The 23,032-nt window shown below is 39.4% G+C and overlaps 1 protein-coding gene across 1 annotated transcript in view; it reads right to left on the bottom strand.

The window, feature by feature from the left end:
• The window catches only part of LOC124593676, a 422,343-nt gene that overhangs the window by 79,725 nt on the left and 319,586 nt on the right, over positions 1 to 23,032 (bottom strand). Inside the window, exons 22-24 of the mRNA XM_047131970.1 lie at positions 17,164 to 17,304; positions 11,411 to 11,554; positions 9,687 to 9,851 (exon numbers count right to left, since the gene is read on the bottom strand). Of these exons, the coding sequence (XP_046987926.1) occupies positions 9,687 to 9,851; positions 11,411 to 11,554; positions 17,164 to 17,304 (450 nt within the window). The remainder of the gene's footprint in view (positions 1 to 9,686; positions 9,852 to 11,410; positions 11,555 to 17,163; positions 17,305 to 23,032) is intronic.

Below are 23,032 nucleotides of genomic sequence, written 5' to 3'. Positions count from 1 at the left end.
AGGAAAGGATGGGGAAGGAAATCGGCCGTGCCCTTTCAAAGGAACCATCCCGGCATTTGCCTGAAGCGATTTAGGGAAATCACGGAAAACCTAAATCAGAATGGCTGGAGACGGGATTGTAAATGTAATAGATAAGAACTGCAGATTGCAAATAAAAACTGTGATGTTCATAATCACTTAACCAGACAAAACAAAAACTTATATATGACACAAATAATCACAGCCCTGTGCTAAAACAGGGCTTGAATTTTGTAACAAACTTAACCAAGAACATAAAAGCAATTACTGAAGACAAAACCTTTGGAAAATCTTTAAAGTCATACTTGCAGCATCACTACCTTTACTCCGCTGAAGAATATTTAAATGTATTAAGTGTGTTTTATATATAAATATTTATACATATGAAGTGTGTTATATGTAACTTTAAATGTGTGTGCATATGAATCCATTTGATATATACAGGATTAATAAAATTACAGTGCAATACTTTACAGATACATCATTTGTTGCATATTGAAAGAAACTGTAACTTGACACATCTGCTATTAAATGATAGTTGACCGTTCCTCTCAGTTCATACATTCTTCGTTGGAATGCCTCTTCATCCAACTGTGGTCAGCCAACTGAGAGGGAGGAAAAAACTTATTCACAGAAAAATAGAACCTCGCGATAGGTCTCACCCCTTAAATTGTCACTTTGATTTTTTAAGTTTTTCAAACAAACACATTACTATCACATTGTGACCATGCTTGAGTCCGAATCTGAAAGCAGTGTCATCAGGAAAAACACCAACGTTTTGCCAGCACTGAACTGATCTCCTGGATGGAGAGAGCTGACCCCCCCCCCTTTCCCCCCCTCTCCATCAAATGTTCCAGAGTACACAAACATAAGGTATTTTGATAACCTTCCAGAAATGATAAATACTAAGTAGCAATAATTATTAGTGGTTGTGTTTCAGCTTACAACCCACAGCATGCCACACCAGTGACACTAACCACTACACCACACTGCATGCACCACAACTTGTGGCATTGCTCTCTCTCCTGGAAACCATGTTATAGTTCTGGGTGGAGATTTTAATTTGCCGGATATAGACTGGGAGACTCAAACGTTCATAACGGGTGGCTGGGACAAAGAATCCAGCGATATTTTTTTAAGGGCTTTATATGAAAACTACCTTGAGCAGTTAAACAGAGAACTGACTCATGGCAATAACATATTAGACCTTCTGCTGACAAACAGACCCGAACTATTTGAAACAGTTAACGCAGAACAGGGAATCAGCGATCATAAAGCGGTTACTGCATCGATGATTTCAGCCATAAATAGAAATATTAAAAAAGGTAGGAAGATTTTTCTGTTTAGCAAAAGTGACAAAAAGCAGATTACAGAGTACCTGACGGCTCAACACAAAAGTTTTGTCTCAAGTACAGATAGTGTTGAGGATCAGTGGACAAAGTTCAAAACCATCGTACAATACCGTATTTACTCGAATCTAAGCCGCACTCGAATCTAAGCCGCACCTGAAAAATGAGACTCGAAATCAAGGAAAAAACAATTTCCCGAATCTAAGCTGCACCTGAAATTTGAGACTCGAAATTCAAGGGGAGAGAAAAGTTTTAGGCCACACCTCCAGATCGAAACAAAGTTGGTCCATTGTAATATGAGACACAATTTAGGTCGAATGAATGACGATACAACTACAGTAGTTTGGTTCGAGTCGTAAGCTTAGCAGTTAAGCTTTACCAGGTAGCCATTGCAATGCGTCAGGCGCTACGTCCGTATTTATATGGGTACCCTTCCTTTTTCACGTGCTTCGTTTGGTTTGAATTGATTGCTTATTTTTCTTTGATCTGATAAGTGCCGTTCTCTTTGTTATAGATCTTTACGTGTCACTCTAAGCTGAAAATGCATTACTGCACTGTGTCATGCATTGTTTGTCGCATTCTGATAATGAGTGTTTACGACCAGTCGCCGCTAGTGGCATGCCTTGCTTTTGTGCGCGCTACTGCTGCTTACAATAAAAAAAGAGAGGAATCATCTCATTAGTGAAACAATGGCAAGCGACTGCTATTTGTTGCTACTTACACTAATGCTTTCTTTGATAATGATCAACAAGAACCAAATAATAGACTGCGTATGATAGAAGATGTTCTGGAGGAGAGTTCAGCGAAAATTTTTCTCTGAAAATCTTTGTAGACGCCTCTGTAGTACATTACATTCTGCACAGAAATTAGAGTCATCTTAGATTTAAAAATCTAGTCAATTGCCGTGCTTCATTTCTGACTGTATCACTATTAGGCATAAGAATAATACGAATATAAACACGACATGATATGTATATTCTTCCGTGTTTGCTGTTGTCTCACTCTAGTTTCGTAGTTTATTAGGCAGCAAACACGAAAGAATACAAGGCAAAATGTTTATATTAGTATTATTCTTATGGTGAAGAGAATACTGCATGTGATTCACAATTCATAAAAATTCCTATTAGCAACCATCTCTTCTCACAGGTAGGAAAAATTCAGAAGGTAGAGTTGGCCAGATTCACAAACATCCCAAACAGTCTTGCCAGTCGGATTTTCGTAGTACATTGAAATGCTGCTACTTTTGAAGATGAATAATACGGAATTTGTATCTACTTCGTTGGGTAATGTATGAAAATGTAGTGGTCGAAACTCGGGGCGGATAAAAAATCTCGTCTTCCACTTTTTTTTTTAAATTTATTTACTGGCGCAGAGGTTTTGGAGCCAGTATTTATCTTTGTGCCTGCAAAGCATGCCTGTGTAGCGCTACACATATTCGACAGTAGAAGTTAGTTGTGGCGGCACCTACAAACATTTTTCAGAACTTCCGCTTACTTTGCACTCGATTCTAAGCCGCAGGCGGTTTTTTGGATTACAAAAATCGGAAAAAAAGTGCGGCTTAGATTCGAGTAAATATGGTATGCGTTGGATGAGTATGTGCCAAGCAAGATCGTAAGAGATGGAAAAGAGCCACCGTGGTACAACAACCGAGTTAGAAAAATGCTGCGGAAGCAAAGGGAACTTCACAGCAAACATAAACATAGCCAAAGCCTTGCAGACAAACAAAAACTATGCGAAGCGAAATGTAGTGTGAGGAGGGCTATGCGAGAGACATTCAATGAATTTGAAAGTAAAGTTCTATGTACTGACTTGGCAGAAAATCCTAAGAAATTTTGGTCTTATGTCAAAGCGGTAGGTGGATCAAAACAAAATGTCCAGACACTCTGTGACGAAAATGGTACTGAAACAGAGGATGACAGACTAAAGGCCGAAATACTAAATGTCTTTTTCCAAAGCTGTTTCACGGAGGAAGACTGCACTGTAGTTCCTTCTCTAGATTGTCGCACAGATGACAAAATGGTAGATATCGAAATAGACGACAGAGGGATAGAGAAACAATTAAAATCGCTCAAAAGAGGAAAGGCCGCGGAAACTGATGGGATACCAGTTCGATTTTATAAAGAGTACGCGACGGAACTTGCCCCCCTTCTTGCAGCGGTGTACCGTAGGTCTCTAGGAGAGCGTAGAGCTCCAAAGGATTGGAAAAGGGCACAGGTCATCCCCGTTTTCAAGAAGGGACGTCGAACAGATGTGCAGAACTATAGACCTATATCTCTAACGTCGATCAGTTGTAGAATTTTGGAACACGTATTATGTTCAAGTATAATGACTTTTCTGGAGACTAGAAATCTACTCTGTAGGAATCAGCATCAGTTTCGAAAAAGATGCTCGTGTGAAACCCAGCTCGCGCTATTCGTCCACAAGACTCAGAGGGCCGTAGACACGGGTTCACAGGTAGATGCCGTGTTTCTTGACTTCCGCAAGGCGTTCAATACAGTTCCCCACAGTCTTCTAATGAACAAAGTAAGAGCATATGGACTACCAGACCAATTGTGTGATTGGATTGAAGAGTTCCTAGATAACAGAACACAGCATGTCATTCTCAATGGAGAGAAGTCTTCCGAAGTAAGAGTGATTTCAGGTGTGCCACAGGGGAGTGTCATAGGACCGCTGCTATTCACAATATACATAAATGACCTTGCAGATGACATAGGAAGTTCACTGAGGCTTTTTGCAGATGATGCTGTGGAGTATTGAGAGGTTGTGACAATGGAAAATTGTACTGAAATGCAGGAGGATCTGCAGCGAATTGACGCATGGTGCAGGGAATGGCAATTCAATCTCAACGTAGACAAGTGTAATGTGCTGGGAATACATAGAAAGATAGATCCCTTATCATTTAGCTACAATATAGCAGGTCAGCAACTGGAAGCAGTTAATTCCATAAATTATCTGGGAGTACGCATTAGAGGTGATTTAAAATGAAATGATCATATACAGTTGATCGTTGGTAAAGCAGATGCCACACTGAGATTCATTGGAAGAATCCTAAGGAAATGCAATCCGAAACAAAGGAAGTAGATTACAGTATGCTTGTTCACCCACTGCTTGAATACTGCTCAGCAGTGTGGGATCCGTACCAGATAGGGTTGATAGAAGAGATAGAGAAGATCCAACGGAGAGCAGCGCGCTTCGTTACAGGCTCATTTAGTAATCGCAAAAGCGTTACGGAGATGATAGATAAACCCCGGTGGAAGACTCTGCAGGAGAGATGCTCAGTAGCTCGGTACGGGCTTTTGTTAAAGTTTTGAGAACATACCTTCACAGAAGAGTCAAGCAGTATATTGCTCCCTCCTACGTATATCTCGCGAAGAGACCATGAGGATAAAATCAGAGAGATTAGAGCCCACACAGAAGCATACCGACAATCCTTCTTTCCACAAACAATACGAGACTGGAATAGAAGGGAGAACCGATAGAGGTACTTAAGGTACCCTCCGCCACACACCGTCAGGAGTTTTGCGGAGTATGGATGTAGATGTAGATGTAGACAGTGACCAGCTGTTTCAGAAGATCTCATTGCAGCCAACTATAGCACCCTGGATCTAGATCTTGTCAGCAGTCTTTTGTATTGTTGTAATGGCAGATCCACACTGATTATATTTTTCACATCCTCTTCACTGTGATGAGCATTGAAGATAGCCCCTCCTGTTGATGCAATGCTATTGTTGAGTGGGTCTTCAGTTTCCTCCAGCCTCCCATCATTGATCTGCTACATACAGAGGACATGGACAATGTCTCTGTGCTTTTGTCTTCTTGATGTAGTTTCTAATACCCAACTCTGTATTGGATGTCCAACAAGTGACAGAGGATACAGCTCAAAGTAGTATTCTGGTAAAATTTCTGATAGTCCCACTTTTGTTCAGGTGTAAAAATCTATAACAAATCTCCCAGGCTGTACCTTGCTGGTTGGTGCTTGGCATTGCTTTTGGTCTTTCTCCAGGACCTGTATGTGAGCCAGGTGCCTTGCTTCATCAGCCGTGGTGTTTTAGTTGTCATCGTATCATCCATTTGAAACAGTAGCAGTGTATCCACTGTTGTTTTGGTCTCATGACATGAACCAGAAAGCATGCTGTGAAGCCTGCAGTGGCACGCTTTCCTGTATTGTACATGAATGCAATGATGGGCAGTGCTGTGTCACAGTCTCTCTGTTCAGTTTCAGCGTACATCAAGAGCATATTTTCCGATGCCTTAATAAAGCATCCTGTGAGGCTATTCATCTGTGGGTGGTAGGCAGTTGTCAGATGTTGCAATGCAAAATTACCAACAAACCTCACAATTTCTGGGGCTTTGGCAGTCGACAGATTTAGTGGCAGGATAGTGAGTGAGGTAGCCAGCGCAATTTCTTAATCATTGATTCCCATTTGTTGACTTTGGGAAGCTCGATTCGGATTCAGTGTACTGGTACCGCAGCAGACAGTGTTTGTACAAGTTGCCCTGAACGTGGTTGCGACACATGCCTCTGTTGCTGGTGTACCTTACTGTAGCTAACACAGTGTGTAAAGTTTAGTGGGGACCTGGCTATTGATATCTGCATCTGATTCTGTCAAGAGTCTCCACAAATCTCAGGTGACCATCATGAAAAAACTTCAGGATAGCTGGTTGTAAATGAGCTGGAATGAGATGGAGCTCTTTCCAACCCTTTAGATCATAGTCCCTCTTATACAGCGATCCACATATTAATTGGAATTATTTGTTGGTTGGTTCCTCCTCCTTAAGGCTCCTGTGGTTTCCAGCAATGCTACATCATCTTCTGTTCGGATGCACTGATTTGTAATGCTGCAGTGACTGTGATTTCATTCCCTCTGCTGTGCTCTGCCAAAGGTTTCCTGAACTGCAGTCGGCATCCATGTGTTTGTGTTTGCTTTTGTTGCCAAATGACCCAACAGACCCATCAGTCTAGTCAGTCAGCACAGAGAATGGTGGTCTGTCATAATAGCGAACGGTTTGCCAAATAAATGTGGCCAGAACTTATTGATGACCCAAACAACTGCAAGGCTCTCTTCTCAGTTGTGGAGTAGCTCATCTTGGATTTGGAGAGTACCCTGGAACATGGCCCACCATCTTTTCAGCATCTTCCTGAATTGCACTAGAACCTACCCCACAATTGCTAGTGTTGGTGTGAAGTTCTGTTTTAGCATTCTTGTCATACAATGTTAGGACTGGAGATAATGTTAGTCCTTGCAATGGATATGCCTTGATGCAGAAGTCCTTTAAAGTCCTTTAGATCTGCCAGTAGCATGAGCACCGTCGGAGGAAAACTTCTCACATCATGAATGTGCCAGGAATCAGAAAATCTGGGACTGCTCTTATTTTCTCTGAATTGGAATGGACTACGCTTCACTTGATGTGCCAATATCTTTATTTCTTGGGCAGTAAAAAGGCACTTTTTCTGATTCAGATAGAGGTCTACAGTCTGAAGTCAGTTGTCTGGTGGCCTGAATGTTTAGTTACTTAGTTACGTGTTCCACTGGTCAATCTCACGGTAACTGTTATGATGTTTCAAGTGCATAAGAAATGCACACATGAATGAAGTTTTTTTAAACCTTTAATTTTTTTTTAACTACCCCATTCCCTTAAATGGCACAAAATGCATATATTATAATTACAGATTTATTTATCCCTATTCAATAAATCATCTATGGTATGGAAGTAGTTGTCAAGGAGATATTATTTCAATTTATTTTTAAAACTGTTACTGCTGTCTGTCAAACATTTTAATTCACCTAGTACTTTATCAGAAAGTTTTTCAGCAGCATATTTTACCCCTTTCTGTGCCAAAGATAGGTTAAGTAGAGGATAGCGTAAGTATATCTTTCTTCTGCTGTTATAACAATGAATGTCACTGTTGTTTTTAAACTGGTCCATGTTGTTGAGAACAAATTTCATTACTGAGTAAACATATTGTGAGGCCATTGTTAGAATTCCTAACCTTTTAAACAGATGTCTACAAGATGTGCGACAATGAGCCGCACACATTATTCTAACCACTGTCTTTTGAGCAGTGAATACTTTTTGCCTAATTGTTGAGTTACCCCTAAATATTATTCCATATGACATCAGAGGATAATAGAATGTAGTCGAATTAAGTTGGGTGATGCTGAGGGAATTAGATTAGGAAATGAGACACTTAAAGTAGTAATGGAGTTTTGCTATTTGGGGAGCAAAATAACTGATGATGATCGAAATAGAGAGGATATAAAATGTAGACTGGCAATGGCAAGGAAAGCGTTTCTGAAGAAGAGAAATTTGTTAACACTGAGTATCGATTTAACTGTCAGGAAACACCTGTGAAACACCTAATGTAATTTCACCCCAGTTAGATGAATTGGAAAACTTCCTTAAATCAACTAAACCACATAAAGAAACTTTTTGTTCCTTTTCCATAGACATGACTTAAACCACTTATATGCTGTTTCCATTTGTACCATAGAATTGTAATTTCTGTAACATAATGTAATGGTTCACACAATGAAACACTATGGACAAGTCAGAGAAAATTCCTATTGGTGACATTTTACTATTTAAAGACTCTATTATGTGGCCAGTGAAATTGTGTATTGCTGTCTCAGTGGAACAGCATTTTTGAAATCCAAACTAATTTACTAAGTAACCCATTACTGCTGAGATGGCTAACCACTCTTGAGTGTCTGAGACATAAGGTAGCAGTTGGAGGCCCGAGGCCCTTTTGAAACAGAAGCAATGTATCCACTGTTGTTTTGGCCTCATGACATATCAGCTAGTCATCATCTGGACAGTTGAGCTATGTTGTGGTTTGAACCCCATGCCAGTCACTGCCTTGAAGAAAATGCTACAACAGAGTAGCAGCTGCCACTAATGCCACCATGCCTCGGACCTCCAACTGCTACCTCATGACTCAAGCACTTAGCAGCACTAACCTCGACTGCTACTGCTAGTCTGTAACACTAGAATCCAGTCATCTTCATATGTTGGGTGGCTCACACTGAGGAACCCGCATCCCTGAGCTGTTGGGCCTGACGCAGTTGCCCACCAATTGGTGTAACACATTGCTAAGCAGAACATGCTAGAAAATTTAGTTTCTCCTGCCCTATAAAATGTTGAAATTTACACAAGTGCACAACACACCATTTTTGAGGCACAAATGCAGGAGAGGGGGTTGTTCAAGAAAATTTAAAACATCCACATATCGGACATATGCAAAAAGGCAGCACACACTGTAAACAACTAATGCCACCACACATCCAAAGGAGGACCAATCTTAGAATTATCAATAGTGAATCTTAATTGCCATTGGTTAAGCAAGTAGCATTAATTGTTGAGTGAGCAAGCGGGGGAGGGGTGTTGTTGTGGCAGGTGCCAGGAGAGGGCGGTGGGGGGCTGGGGGGGGGGGGGGGGGGAGGAGAACTCCAAGTAGAATCCATCTCAATTTTTAAGGTCACTTGCTAATTGGCTGCTTTCTTAATAATAATATCCCAGTAGCTGGAAGTGCATGCCAGAATCTCTGTATTGTTATAATCTATAGGATGACCAATGTCAAAGCAATGATACGCAATAGCAGATTTCTTTTTGACTGAACTTAGCAAAAAACTGATTTTATAAATATAAAAGGCAAGCTAAATATACATAAAACAACAGTGGTCTGGACAGGAAGGTAAACACAGATAAAACTAGGTTAATAGGCCAGCAGTGCATGACAATAAGAAAGAGTATAGCTTTACTGAAAGATTTTATACTTTCAATATTCTTGGAGCCTGTAATTCCAGCATGTCCTTGTTTGATTCCTGACAAGTCCTAGGAGTTTTATCCAGTCCCTTACAAATACTTTCACCTCTAGAAATGATCAATATTTAAGGAAAACTGCAATGATATAGCATGCCTCACAGTCAGCTTTAAACTATAGGAACACATAACTGACTGAGTATGTTAACTCATAGGTTGGAAAATGGAAAGGCTATACCCCCTGAAACAGTACCACACTTGCTAAAGCACTGTGGCATTCACACTAACATTTGAGCTGGTAACAGCTTTAATGTTAGAGAATCTAAACATTTTTGTAACTGAACAATTGAGTTGCAATGAAGAACTTCCACAATGAATAGGCTGATGGTGACATCTGAGCAGGAACGAAGAAGATTTTCATGTACATAAGGAAAAACCAAATTGTGAAACTTATAATCTTAAAGGTAGTGTGTTCTGAAAATGAAAAAAAAAGTGCATTTGCAAAGAATATAACTGCTGATTGACTGTCGAAAAATGTTATGTCAGTATGATACGTACCTGGGCCTGAAAAGAGATGCTGTTACTTGGAACTCCTGTCACTTCCTGTGGCATATCACAAGCATTATGAGCACCTTGTGGCAATTTAATGACACGTTTTGATGTCTTCAGCATGATGAGGCGACCCTCGAGTGCCTTGCCCTCTTCTAAAGGTGGCCTGCCCAGCTATTAACAATAAAGAATTGCTTTAAGACCTCTGTAGCCCCACACTAGAACTAAATTACTATTTGTAGTGTGCAGTTTTATGGCAAAAAAAAAAAGGATGGAAGATTAGGGTTTACATTCTGTAAATTATGTTGTCATTAGACATGGAGAACAAACTCGAACCGGGTAAGGATGGGAAAGAATAAGCCACATCCTTTTCAGAAAGATCTTACCAGGATATACTTTAAGAAATTTAGGAAAACCAAAGAAAAAGTATATCTGGACTGCCAGAGGGAGATCAGAACTTCCATCCTCACAAATGTGAGTTCAACGTCTTACCACTGTGCCAAGTCACTATATAGTTTTGTGATGGAGTAATGTTTGCTGTTTCCTCATTCTTTTTCATGTTTAATCTAAAATCGTAATAAATTCTCATATGACAGCTTTGTGATGGCATTGCAAGGAATATGAGACCACACAATGACACTTCATTAAATTAAGCAGATATCATACAATGCTTTAAGTTACATTTAAACACTGTGCAGTGCACACAGTTTATGATGAGGCAAAGAAGGGAGAAATATGCAAGCCAAGAAGTGTACAGTCATAATGAATCTTGGGGCAGGTCAGATATGCTTCATTTGTGCATACATCAGAGAAGATTTTAGACTCAAAAGATATGGAAACACATGAAGTGAGAGATGTATTTGGTTTCTCAGAGGAAAACCTAATTTAGTGTCTTGCGCACAGACCAAGATTTTCTTCCTTTTCTGACTTAACATGGGCACTTCCTGTTTTGCATACAGTAGCTAAATATAAATAAATCAATGAAACTAAAATAATGGATTCAGCAATTAACATCAAATTCATCATTTGAATATGAGATACTGATGACGTGCCAGAGAGTACAACTGAGTTGAGATTTGTATTCATGCCAACAAATTTTAACTTCTGAAATTGCAAGTGACTTGAAATTCATATGCTACTTTCTTGTCGAGATACTTTTCGTATGTAGATATTCTGAGATTACCAAAAGGCTGAACAATAGCATCACCAATGAATGTGTGGTGGTGGTGGTGGTGGTGATGGTTCTGTTAGAAACGATATGGTGATTAGCTATAAAAATCATTTTAATTTAAGCTTAACACAATAAATCCCAAATTCACAACCCCAACATAACATTTGAGCAAAAGTATGTGATGGAGTTCATGTGTTCAAATCATCTCATGGCTGGGGAGTGGTTCTCCATCAAAATATAATAGCCACTGTGTGTTAGTTACTTTGTTAGTCACCAGCAAGTATAACTTACTTCCTATACTGAAATGATAGTACTTTTTACGGATGTTGTTAGTTGCGGGAAAGCAGTGGAGATAATTGTATCACACAAGCGTGCATCTCTCTCAAAATGTTATACTACAAAATTTAAGTTTATAGTTTTCTTGGGAGTATTTTCCTTTCCTGACTATGAAGTTCTGAGGACCAGTTTAGGTTTATGTTGGATATACATACAATTGAATGAGGAAACAAAGGGAAACATTTTGTATAATGTTCTTCATAAAGTTTCAATAATTTTACAGTACCTGGCCATGAGCATTGCTGCCCCATGCCCACAGACGCCCACTTGCTGCTTCTAATGCTGTAGTGAATTCACAGCCACAGCTAACTTGCTGTAACTGACTGTCTTCAGGAATGCCTCCACAGATAATTGTTGATGCAGGGGACTGCTGAAGGAAGGTGAAATTATCCAAAATATCACTACGAAAATATGCCAATAATACGAAACGTCTAAAAATATACAGTGTGATTCCATGATTATGTTACAAACTTTCAGGGATGATGGAGAAGGATAAATGTATTAATTTGAGGTAAGGGACTGGTCTGGAAATGACCAAATCCAAATTTACAAGCGAAAATTCTTATAATACCTCTGACAGTGTACTAGTGTACAACTTGTACCGTGAGTTCTACGCTTTCCATAGTATGGATCAAGATAACAAAAAAAAAATGTGTAAACATGGGGTCTAAAGTTCATATCTTGAGAGCAGCGAACACTTTTTCATCTTTCCTACTGTAAAATACTTATCTCTTCTGCTGAACAAGGGTTCATAGTTCTATATTCAAGGCATCTTGCAGCCTTCACACAGTTGATGGAAGACATTTTTGTTTGTAAATATAACAGTAAGACTGCTTGGTTTTTACATTTTTTAATTTACTGAAAAGCTGCTGAGCACATGCTCATCATCAGCAGTCCTTTATAAGTAAGTACTGAACCGTCAAACTCAAAGCACAAGTAATTATAAACACATTCCAACTCCCATAACACACATTCTATAGCATTTATTATATATTATTTTCATGTATCTTCCATAGGAGCACTGCCAATGAGCATGTGCACAATATCGGGTTAGTAAATTAAAACAGCTTTGCTCTTAAGATATGCAGTTTAGAGCCATGTTTACTAGACAATTTTTTCTTGTTTTGGCCCAGGCTACCTCCTCATAAAATATGGAAAGCAAAGAGCTAACCATAGAAGAAGTCCACTAGTCCACAGTCAGAGGTATCAGAACTATTTTTGCTAACAACTTTCGACTTGGCCATTTCCAGACCAGGGTCCCTTACCTCAAATTGATACAGAATCCCCCTGTATGTAATGTGTTTATGCAGTGAGATTGACCACAAGCAAATACAATATGTGGGGAGGGAGCAGTGATGGAAGGGGATGTGATGGGGAAGAGGGGGGAGGAGAGGGAGGGAGAGGGAGATAACACAATATTATTTGAGGATTTTTACATCTGACATATATAGCACGTACAAATGTTGTGTGATTTAGTCTTAGCTCTTTAGACATAAAACAGTGGATAGTGGTAGTATAATGAACAGAATACCTATACCACATTCACATGGGATAGCCAAATATATTAACAGTTACTGGAAACTGTAAGTAATATGTAAATTCTGTGAATTCTGAAGCAAAAGTTTCAAAGTTAAGAAAGAATGTGTGTAGCAGAAGAGAAAGGCAGAAACCAAATGAGAGGCAACTTCAATGGAAGTTAAAGAGATAACAGGGGCTTAGCAATTTGTATACATGGTTTATAATTTAAAAAATTATAAAATGAATGAGAATTATGATTGTTACACATTTAATAAACACAACACTTACATTCTTCTATTATTTGTTGAAGTCTATCTCCATTAAAAGCTTCTTGAAGGTAGCTTACATATGATCCTTTAACACATTTCCCCCCCCCCCCCCCCCCCCCCCCCCCCGATTAAGGATAAGAAAACACCATCTAGGATTGCTGAAAAAAGTTCAGTTATATGGAATTTCCCTATCTGAAGCCTTTTTCAATTCTAAATGTATCACTATTCAGATGAATTCATGTACTATTTGTTAAGCCTCAAGTCTTACAATTTGTCCTTGCAGTTAATTTTAGTATATGTGATATTTAATGATGATTAACTGAGCTTCTGTGTGGCCAAACATGGACAAAGATTGTAAGCAAGATGTATGTCAATGTGTGGCCTGCCAACGGAGCAAAGTTAGCTGGCATGTCAGGGACCTGTTGGCATGTTTGTTTCACTGATACAAAGATTTGACCGTGTGTATCCGGACACTGTCAGGCCACTCCCACCACCGGAGAGGTACACCTACTGTCTTACAGCCACTGACCATACCACACACTGGCCAGAGATGTTCCCTATGGTTGATATTACTGCCGAAACAATCACGACCATGTTCTTCTGAGCATGCATCGTCCATTTCGGTGTACCACTAGGAGGTACAACAGACCAAGGAAGGCAATTCGAGTGAATGCATCGGCAATTGAAAGTGTACTGACCGAGGTGGCGCAGCAGTTAGCACACTGGACTGTGATTGGTGAGGACGATGGTTCAATCCTGTGTTGCGTCCGGCAATCCTGATTTAGGTTTTCCGTGATTTCCCTGAATCACTTCAGGCAAATATGGATGGTTCTTTTGAAAGGGCATGGCCGACTTCCTTCTCCATCCTTCCATAATCCAATGAGACCGATGACTTCACTGTTTGATTCCTTCCCCCAAATTAATTGAAAGTGTATCTATGTTGCACAAATCACAGCAGTCAAGCAGTCAACAGAGACATTGCTCATCATCCTCCTGGGTCTTTGCATGTTGGTGAAAGAAGACTGGAAAGTCGTGACCACAGACTTTGTACGCAGTCTACAAGCACAAATCTGGCAGCTACATCATGTTGCTCTGAGGGAACTGTAAATCCATTTGTTTTCAACGAGCAACAGAGATGCGATTAAGTTTTTGTACAGCATGACACAGTGTGCAAAGGCACAGCAACCAACTTACGATGAACATTTTCATGTTATCAGTAGAGCAGAAAAGATGTTCAATGTCAATGAGGGGTACATCATCCACCACTACCATCGACAGACTCAAACTTGTTTTGAACACTGCCTGTACTGGTATGGACTCATCCACAAATACAGGCACCACTGACACGACAAACACACCAGCCGATCTGCCACACGTCACAGATAAGCCGCGATGGACATCAGAGGCAACCTCTGACACAGAAGCAGCCTACACAAGACCTGTTGTGATCTGGGCTGGACATTACATCCAATTCAACAACAACTATCACTGACATTATAACAGGGAGTGGTGAAGTGCTGCAGTAACCAAAGTGCAGTGATTATCTCTGACACAATCTCTATTTGATTTATGTTTGCTCCCTGTGTTTTAATTATTCTGTTGTTTAGATTTCCCGTCTAGAGAACGTATGAATTATGGGACAGTTTTAAGTGTCGCAATAAAGTGAATTTATCAAACCCGTAACAGACCAGTCCAGAAAGTAAGTGTGATAATCAACTAGACTAAATTACTGTATAACCAATGTACTGAATAGAAAATAGTTAAAATTAATAATAAAGTTACAAGACCAGTTGATGAGTTTTTTTGTTTAGGATAGTTGGAGTTGACACCTGAATGGATAGGTAAACAAATAAATAAAAAAGTAAAAATAATTTGGAGTGCTTCCAGTAATATTCGTTTACAATCAGTGTACGTATTATCAGCTCTGGCACATGGATTTTTGTTGAGAAATCCCTTCAAAAACTGAGTACTGATCAACAAGCAACAGAGAGACGTGTGTTAGGAATTATTGTTTAAAGACCCAGACAGATCATGGAAAGGACTGGAATAGAAGATGTAATCATAAAGCAATGAAAATGACATGGAAATAGAAGAACATGTAGACAGGAAAATGGATGGTTGCATACAAACAAAGATCATTATGCATGGAAAATTCTCCAGGATATTGGATGTCATACAGCTGATTGTGATGATGATGATGATGATGACACAGACAACAGGAACAGAGAAAAATAATGAGTGACATGGTGGCAAACTTTCTGACTGGAATGAAGCCCAAACAAGATTTAAACATCACATGGTAAGTGAAGAGATGTTAATACTTTTATAAAACGATTTCTCAATAATTTCCTCACTTCAAGTGAACTGCCAAGTCCTTATATTGTTCCACTGTTGTGTTGCTGTTGTTGTTGTTGTGGTCCTCAGTCCTGAGACTGGTTTGATGCAGCTCTCCAAGCTACTCTATCCTGTGCAAGCTTCTTCATCTCCCAGTACCTACTGCAACCTACATCCTTCTGAATCTGCTTAGTGTATTCATCTCTTGGTCTCCCTCTACGATTTTTACCCTCCACGCTGCCCTCCAATACTAAATTGGTGATCCCTTGATGCCTCAGAACATGTCCTACCAACTGATCCCTTCTTCTGGTCAAGTTGTGCCACAAACTTCTCTTCTCCCCAATCCTATTCAATACTTCCTCATTAGTTATGTGATCTAGCCATCTAATCTTCAGCATTCTTCTGTAGCACCACATTTCGAAAGCTTCTATTCTCTTCTTATCTAAACTATTTATCGTCCATGTTTCACTTCCATACATGGCTACACTCCATACAAATACTTTCAAAAACGACTTCCTGACCCTCTCTACTTCGACCATCATCAGTTATTTTGCTCCCCAAATAGCAAAACTCCTTTACTACTTTAAGTGTCTCATTTCCTAATCTAATTCCCTCAGCATCACCCGACTTAATTCGGCTACATTCCATTATCCTCGTTTTGCTTTTGTTGATGTTCATCTTATATACTCCTTTCAAGACACTGTCCATTCCATTCAACTGCTCTTCCAAGTCCTTTGCTGTCTCTGACAGAATTACAATGTCATCGGCAAACCTCAAAGTTTTTATTTCTTCTCCATGGATTTTAATACCTACTCCGAATTTTTCTTTTGTTTCCTTTACTGCTTGCTCAATATACAGATTGAATAACATCGGGGAGAGGCTACAACCCTGTCTTACTCCCTTCCCAACCACTGCTTCCCTTTCACGTCCCTCGACTCTTATAACTGCCATCTGGTTTCTGTACAAATTGTAAATAGCCTTTCGCTCCATGTATTTTACCCCTGCCACCTTTAGAATTTGAAAGAGAGTATTCCAGTCAACATTGTCAAAAGCTTTCTCTAAGTCTATAAATGCTAGAAATGTAGGTTTGCCTTTCCTTAATCTTTCTTCTAAGACAAGTCGTACGGTCAGTATTGCCTCACGTGTTTCAGTATTTCTACGGAATCCAAACTGATCTTCCCCGAGGTCGGCTTCTACTAGTTTTTCCATTCGTCTATAAAGAATTCGTGTTACTATTTTGCAGCTGTGGCTTATTAAACTGACTGTTCGGTAATTTTCACATCTGTCAACAGCTGCTTTCTTTGGGATTGGAATTATTGTTGCACGATACATAAAATTATTAATGGGAACCATACAACATCAATTTTTTTCAGACTTCATGCATGGAAGCAAAGTTACAAGTGAAATGATAACTGTTGAAAGAATCAAATTACTGAATGATGTCCGAGCAGGTGATTCTTTGTCTCACAAAACAAAAACAGGACAGTCATAATAAAAGAAGTGCCAATTTGAACAAATTAGAGGTACAACACTATGAATGTGTGTTAATTTATGATTCAGTCAAACAGCTAAAAGAAAGAATGATGACAGCAGAATTTCACAAATTAGTTCAAATAAGGTACTGTACTGCCAACCAAGTTGTAGGAGAAAAGTGCAAGTACTGTATGACAGCATATATTGAAATTTGGCAGCATTTTCATGACTGTTCTTATGCACCTAAAAGGTGGGTATTTGATGTTGCAACACTCATAAAACAGAAGAGTTCACCTTCACATTCAATTCACATATATCATATCATGAAAATCAAAAGCAACTATCTTATAGACAAAAATAACATTTTTCTTTTGGTGAATTTTACCTTTTTCTGGGATGCAACAGGTGTTGGTATTAACACTTCTTTCCGTGAACCAGTGCCCAGCTGACCATCCAGATTTCTGCCCCAGACATACAGGGTACCATTAGATGTTAACAGTGCTGAATGATGGCAGCCACAGGACAACTGAAACAATTTTTTCCCTATCAATATCAGAGCTGAAAGGACAATATTGGTATTTTTTACTGCCTAGATCACGAAGCAAATGAAGCGTGAAACTTGTTGTCCTTAAACATAGATAAAAAAATCTACTCACCAAGCGGTGGCAGGAGAAACACATACAAAATGTTTTGCAGTTTGTTAGCTTTTGGAGCCAGTGGCTCCTCCTCCTGGCATAAGGGTTGAATGGGAAGAAAGAAGGATGAAGGAAAAGGACTGGTATGGTTTAGGAAAAGGGTTAGAATTCTGAAAAGTCACCCAGAATCCTGGGTCAGGGGTACTTACCAGAAGGGATGAGAAGGAAAGACTGATTGTTTGTCATTGATATTTTCAAAGATAAGTGATTTGCAATTCAAGTTCATACAAATATTCTCTATCCTCATTCCATTTTCTCTTACTATTTTTATTATCTTTTTTTCCCTCTACTATACTATTTCAATCTCTCAACAAAAACATTCACCTACCTTAACCATATGTACACTTCCTTTTATGTCACCATACAGTCTTTCATCTCTTCATTATCTGCACAGCAAGTAAATATATGAACTTGTTGTATTGTGGATGGTGGTGGCTTTGTCTCTCTCCTCAATATGACAATATTATGAAAAGGATAGTTGCTACTCGCCATATAGTGGAGATGCTAAGTTATAGACAGGCACAACAAAAAGGTTGTCAGAAAGTGAGCTTTTGGCCAACAAAACCTTCCTTGAAAATAGACAAGACACACACACACACACACACACACACACACACACACACACAGTGACAGTCCCTGGCTCTGTGTGTGTGTGGGGGGGGGGGCCAAAGTTAATGTGTGTGCGCATGCACATGCGCATGTGTGTTGTCTAATTTGACAAAGGCCTTATTAGGCGAAAGCTCACTTTCTGACAGTCTTTCTGTTGTGCCTCTCTGCAACTCAGCATCTCCGCTACATGGTGAGTAGCAACTATCCTTTTCATAATATTCTCACTATGACAATGTTTCACTATATTGTTAATAGTAGCTTATCCACATTTCTATGTTCTTATTTTCAAAACTGGTCTTGTATCCCCCCCCCCCCCTCCCCCCCAAATTTGATTTTGAATTTACAGCCCAACACTCACCTTCTCACCTGAACAGAAATCCTGTTCTTTCTGCCACCGTATTTCACTAGCTGCCACAATATCTAAATTTATACCCACCGACTTCCCTTTTAGAATTTCCTAATATACATATCCAATTAAGAGCTCTAACATTCCACAATCTGACCCGAAGAATGCTAGTTTTGTTTTTAAGAATGAAAAATATATATATTCCCCCCTCTCCTTCCCTCTTTCCTGATGAGGCAACAGTTTGTTGCGAAAGCTTGAATTTTGTGTGTGTGTTTGTGTTTGTTTGTGTGTCTATCGACCTGCCAGCGCTTTTGTTCGGTAAGTCACCTCATCTTTGTTTTTTATATATAATTTTTCCCACGTGGAATGTTTCCTTCCATTATATATAGTGCTCCTACAAAGTATCTCAGTTGGTTTCCACAGATGATAATTTTCACCAACGGATTTAAGACTAAAATGAGAGGAATTATTTCAGTAAAAATGCAATGTAAAACTATTTAACTTTGATAAAATATGCCCACATTACATATGACCCCCCATGAACCATGGACCTGGCCATTGGTGGGGAGGCTTGCGTGCCTCAGCGATACACATAGCGGTACCGTAGGTGCAACCACAACGGAGGGGTATCTGTTGAGAGGCCAGACAAACGTGTGGTTCCTGAAGAGGGGCAGCAGCCTTTTCAGTAGTTGCAAAGGCAACAGTCTGGATGATTGACTGATCTGGTCTTGTAACAATAACCAAAACGGCCTTGCTGTGCTGGTACTGCGAATGGCTGTAAGCAAGGGGAAACTACAGCCGTAATTTTCACCGAGGGCATGCAGCTTTACTGTATGATTGAACGATGATGGCGTCCTCTTGGGTAAAATATTCTGGAGGTAAAATAGTCCCCCATTCGGATCTCCGGGCAGGGACTACTCAAGAGGATGTCGTTATCAGGAGAAAGAAAACTGGCGTTCTATGGATCGGAGCGTGGAATGTCAGATCCCTTAATCGGGCATGTAGGTTAGAAAATTTAAAAAGGGAAATGGATAGGTTAAAGTTGGATATAGTGGGAATTAGTGAAGTCCGGTGGCAGGAGGAACAAGACTTTTGGTCAGGTGAATACAGGGTTATAAATACAAAATCAAATAGGGGTAATGCAGGAGTGGATTTAATAATGAATAAAACAATATGAATGCGGGTAAGCTACTACAAACAGCACAGCGAACGCATTGTTGTGGCCAAGATAGATATGAAGCCCTCGCCCATGACAGGCTATATGACAACTAGCTCTGCAGATGACGAAGAAATTGAAGAAATGTATGATGAAATAAAAGAAATTATTCAGATAGTGAAGGGAGATGAAAATTTAATAGTCATGGGTGACTGGAATTCGGTAGTAGGAAAAAGGAGAGAAGGAAACGTAGTAGGTGAATATGGATTGGGGCTAAGAAATGAAAGAGAAAGCCGCCTGGTAGAATTTTGCACAGATCACAACATAATCATAGCTAACACTTGGTTTAAGAATCATGAAAGAAGGTTGTATACATGGAAGAACCCTGGAGATACTAAAAGGTATCAGATAGATTATATAATGGTAAGACAGAGATTTAGGAACCAGGTTTTAAATTGTAAGACATTTCCAGGGGCAGATGTGGACTCTGACCACAATCTATTGGTTATGACCTGTAGATTAGAACTGAAGAAATTGCAAAAAGGTGGGAATTTAAGGAGATGGGACCTGGATAAACTGAAAGAACCAAAGGTTGTACAGAGTTTCAGGGAGAGCATAAGGGAACAATTGATAGGAATGGGGGAAAGAAATACAGTAGAAGAAGAATGGGTAGCTTTGAGGGATGAAGTAGTGAAGGCAGCAGAGGATCAAGTAGGTAAAAAGATAAGGGCTAGTAGAAATCCTTGGGTAAGAGAAGAAATATTGAATTTAATTGATGAAAGGAGAAAATATAAAAATGCAGCAGGCAAAAAGGAATACTAACGTCTCAAAAATGAGATCGACAGGAAGTGCAAAATGACTAAGCAGGGATGGCTAGAGGACAAACGTAAGGATGTGGAGGCTTATCTCACTAGGGGTAAGATAGATACCGCCTACAGGAAAATTAAAGAGACCTCTGGAGATAAGAGAACGACTGGTATGAATATCAAGAGCTCAGATGGAAACCCAGTTCTAAGCAAAGAAGGGAAAGCAGAAAGGTGGAAGAAGTATATAGAGGGTCTATACAAGGGCGATGTACTTGAGGACAATATTATGGAAATGGAAGAGGATGTGGATGTGGATGAAGATGAAATAGGAGATACAATACTGCGTGAAGGGTTTGACAGAGCACTGAAAGACCTGAGTCGAAACAAGGCCCCCGGAGTAGACAACATTCCATTAGAACTACTGACGGCATTGGGAGAGCCAGTGCTGACAAAACTCTACCATCTGGTGAGCAAGATGTATGAAACAGGTGAAATACCCTCAGACTTCAAGAAGAATATAATAATTCCAATCCCAAAGAAAGCAAGTGTTGACAGATGTGAAAATTACCGAACAGTCAGTTTAATAAGTCACGGCTGCAAAATACTAACGCAAATTCTTTACAGATGGATGGAAAACTGGTAGAAGCCGACCTCGGGGAAGATCAGTTTGGATTCCGTAGAAACACTAACACGTGAGGCAATACTGACCGTACGACTTATCTTAGAAGAAAGATTAAGGAAAGGCAAACCTACGCTTCTAGCATTTGTAGACTTAGAGAAAGCTTTTGACAATGTTGACTGGAATACTTTCTTTCAAATTCTAAAGGTGGCAGGGGTAAAATAAAGGGAGCGAAAGGCTATTTACAATTTGTACAGAAACCAGATGGCAGTTATTAGAGTCGAGGGACATGAAAGGGAAGCAGTGGTTGGGAAGGGAGTAAGACAGGGTTGTAGCCTCTCCCCGATGTTATTCAATCTGTATATTGAGCAAGCAGTAAAGGAAACAAAAGAAAAATTTGGAGTAGGTATTAAAATCCATGGGGAAGAAATAAAAACTTTGAGGTTTGCCGATGACATTGTAATTCTGTCAGAGACAGCAAAGGACTTGGAAGAGCAGTTGAATGGAATGGACAATGTCTTGAAAGGACGATATAAGATGAACATCAACAAAAGCAAAACAAGGATAATGGAATGTAGTCGAATTAAGTCGGTTGATGATGAGGGAATTAGATTAGGAAATGAGACACTTCAAGTAGTAAAGGAGTTTTGCTATTTGGGGAGCAAAATAACTGATGATGGTCGAAGTAGAGAGGATATAAAATGTAGATTGGCAATGGCAAGGAAAGCGTTTCTGAAAAAGAGAAATTTGTTAACATCGAGTATTGATTTAAGTGTCAGGAAGTCATTTCTGAAAGTATTTGTATGGAGTGTAGCCATGTATGGAAGTGAAACATGAACGATAAATAGTTTGGACAAGAAGAGAATAGAAGCTTTCGAAATGTGGTGCTACAGAAGAATGCTGAAGATTAGATGGGTAGATCACATAACTAATGAGGAAGTATTGAATAGGATTGGGGAGAAGAGAAGTTTGTGGCACAACTTGACCAGAAGAAGGGATCGGTTGGTAGGACATGTTCTGAGGCATCAAGGGATCACCAATTTAGTATTGGAGGGCAGCATGGAGGGTAAAAATCGTAGAGGGAGACCAAGAGATGAATACACTAAGCAGATTCAGAAGGATGTAGGTTGCAGTAGGTACTGGGAGATGAAGAGGCTTGCACACGATAGCGTAGCATGGAGAGCTGCATCAAACCAGTCTCAGGACTGAAGACCACAACAACAACAATTACATATGAACTACATGACAAATTACAGTAATTATTGTGTTGAGAAAAATAACTTTAAAAATGAGTAACAAACTTCGGTGGCATGTTCTAAGAGGTTGATTGAAAGATAATCTTGTACTTAACAGGCCCAATATCATATACAGGTAAAATATTAAAAGTGAGACTAAACCAGTTAAGTGAGACAACTGTAATTAAATGAAGTAAACATTTTTAACAGGGCAAGTGAAATTACAATAACTGAAATAAAGACAAAATGGGGTATGTGAATAGAAGGGGTATTTTACAAAGTGGCCTGGATGGGATTAAAAGGAGGATCTGCAGTTCCATGAACCTTCAGCTCAAGACATTAATAAATGGTGCATGGTTCCAAAGTTAGGAAGTCTCTCTGAATGTAGGCAAGAAACTTAAATCCAAAAATATATTTATATTATAATTGTTAACTTGCCATTTGCATTTAAGTATGATGGTCAGTATTACTGTAACTATGACTATGTGGGTGTCATGTGTCACACATTATCTTTACTGTTTCGACAAGTTACCCACTGTGACAATTCTGCATATATATTTCACATTTTACTTTTGACTTCAAGTACAACCTGCATGGTATGTTTGACTACAAATACTTTACTAATTTGAATAATGACATTAATTTCATATGCTGTTAACTAAAAGCAAATATTTGTGACCTGCATCTTCCTTTTCATAGGCAAAGCTTTACTTGCCATTATTGATTGTAAAGACAGCAAGTATATGGGCATTTCATTGTACAAACAGTTACAATGCTTTACAGGCTTT

Source organism: Schistocerca americana, chromosome 2 (assembly GCF_021461395.2).
Source record: "Schistocerca americana isolate TAMUIC-IGC-003095 chromosome 2, iqSchAmer2.1, whole genome shotgun sequence".
NCBI lineage: Eukaryota > Metazoa > Arthropoda > Insecta > Orthoptera > Acrididae > Schistocerca > Schistocerca americana.
This window is presented reverse-complemented; position numbering and strand designations above follow the sequence as displayed.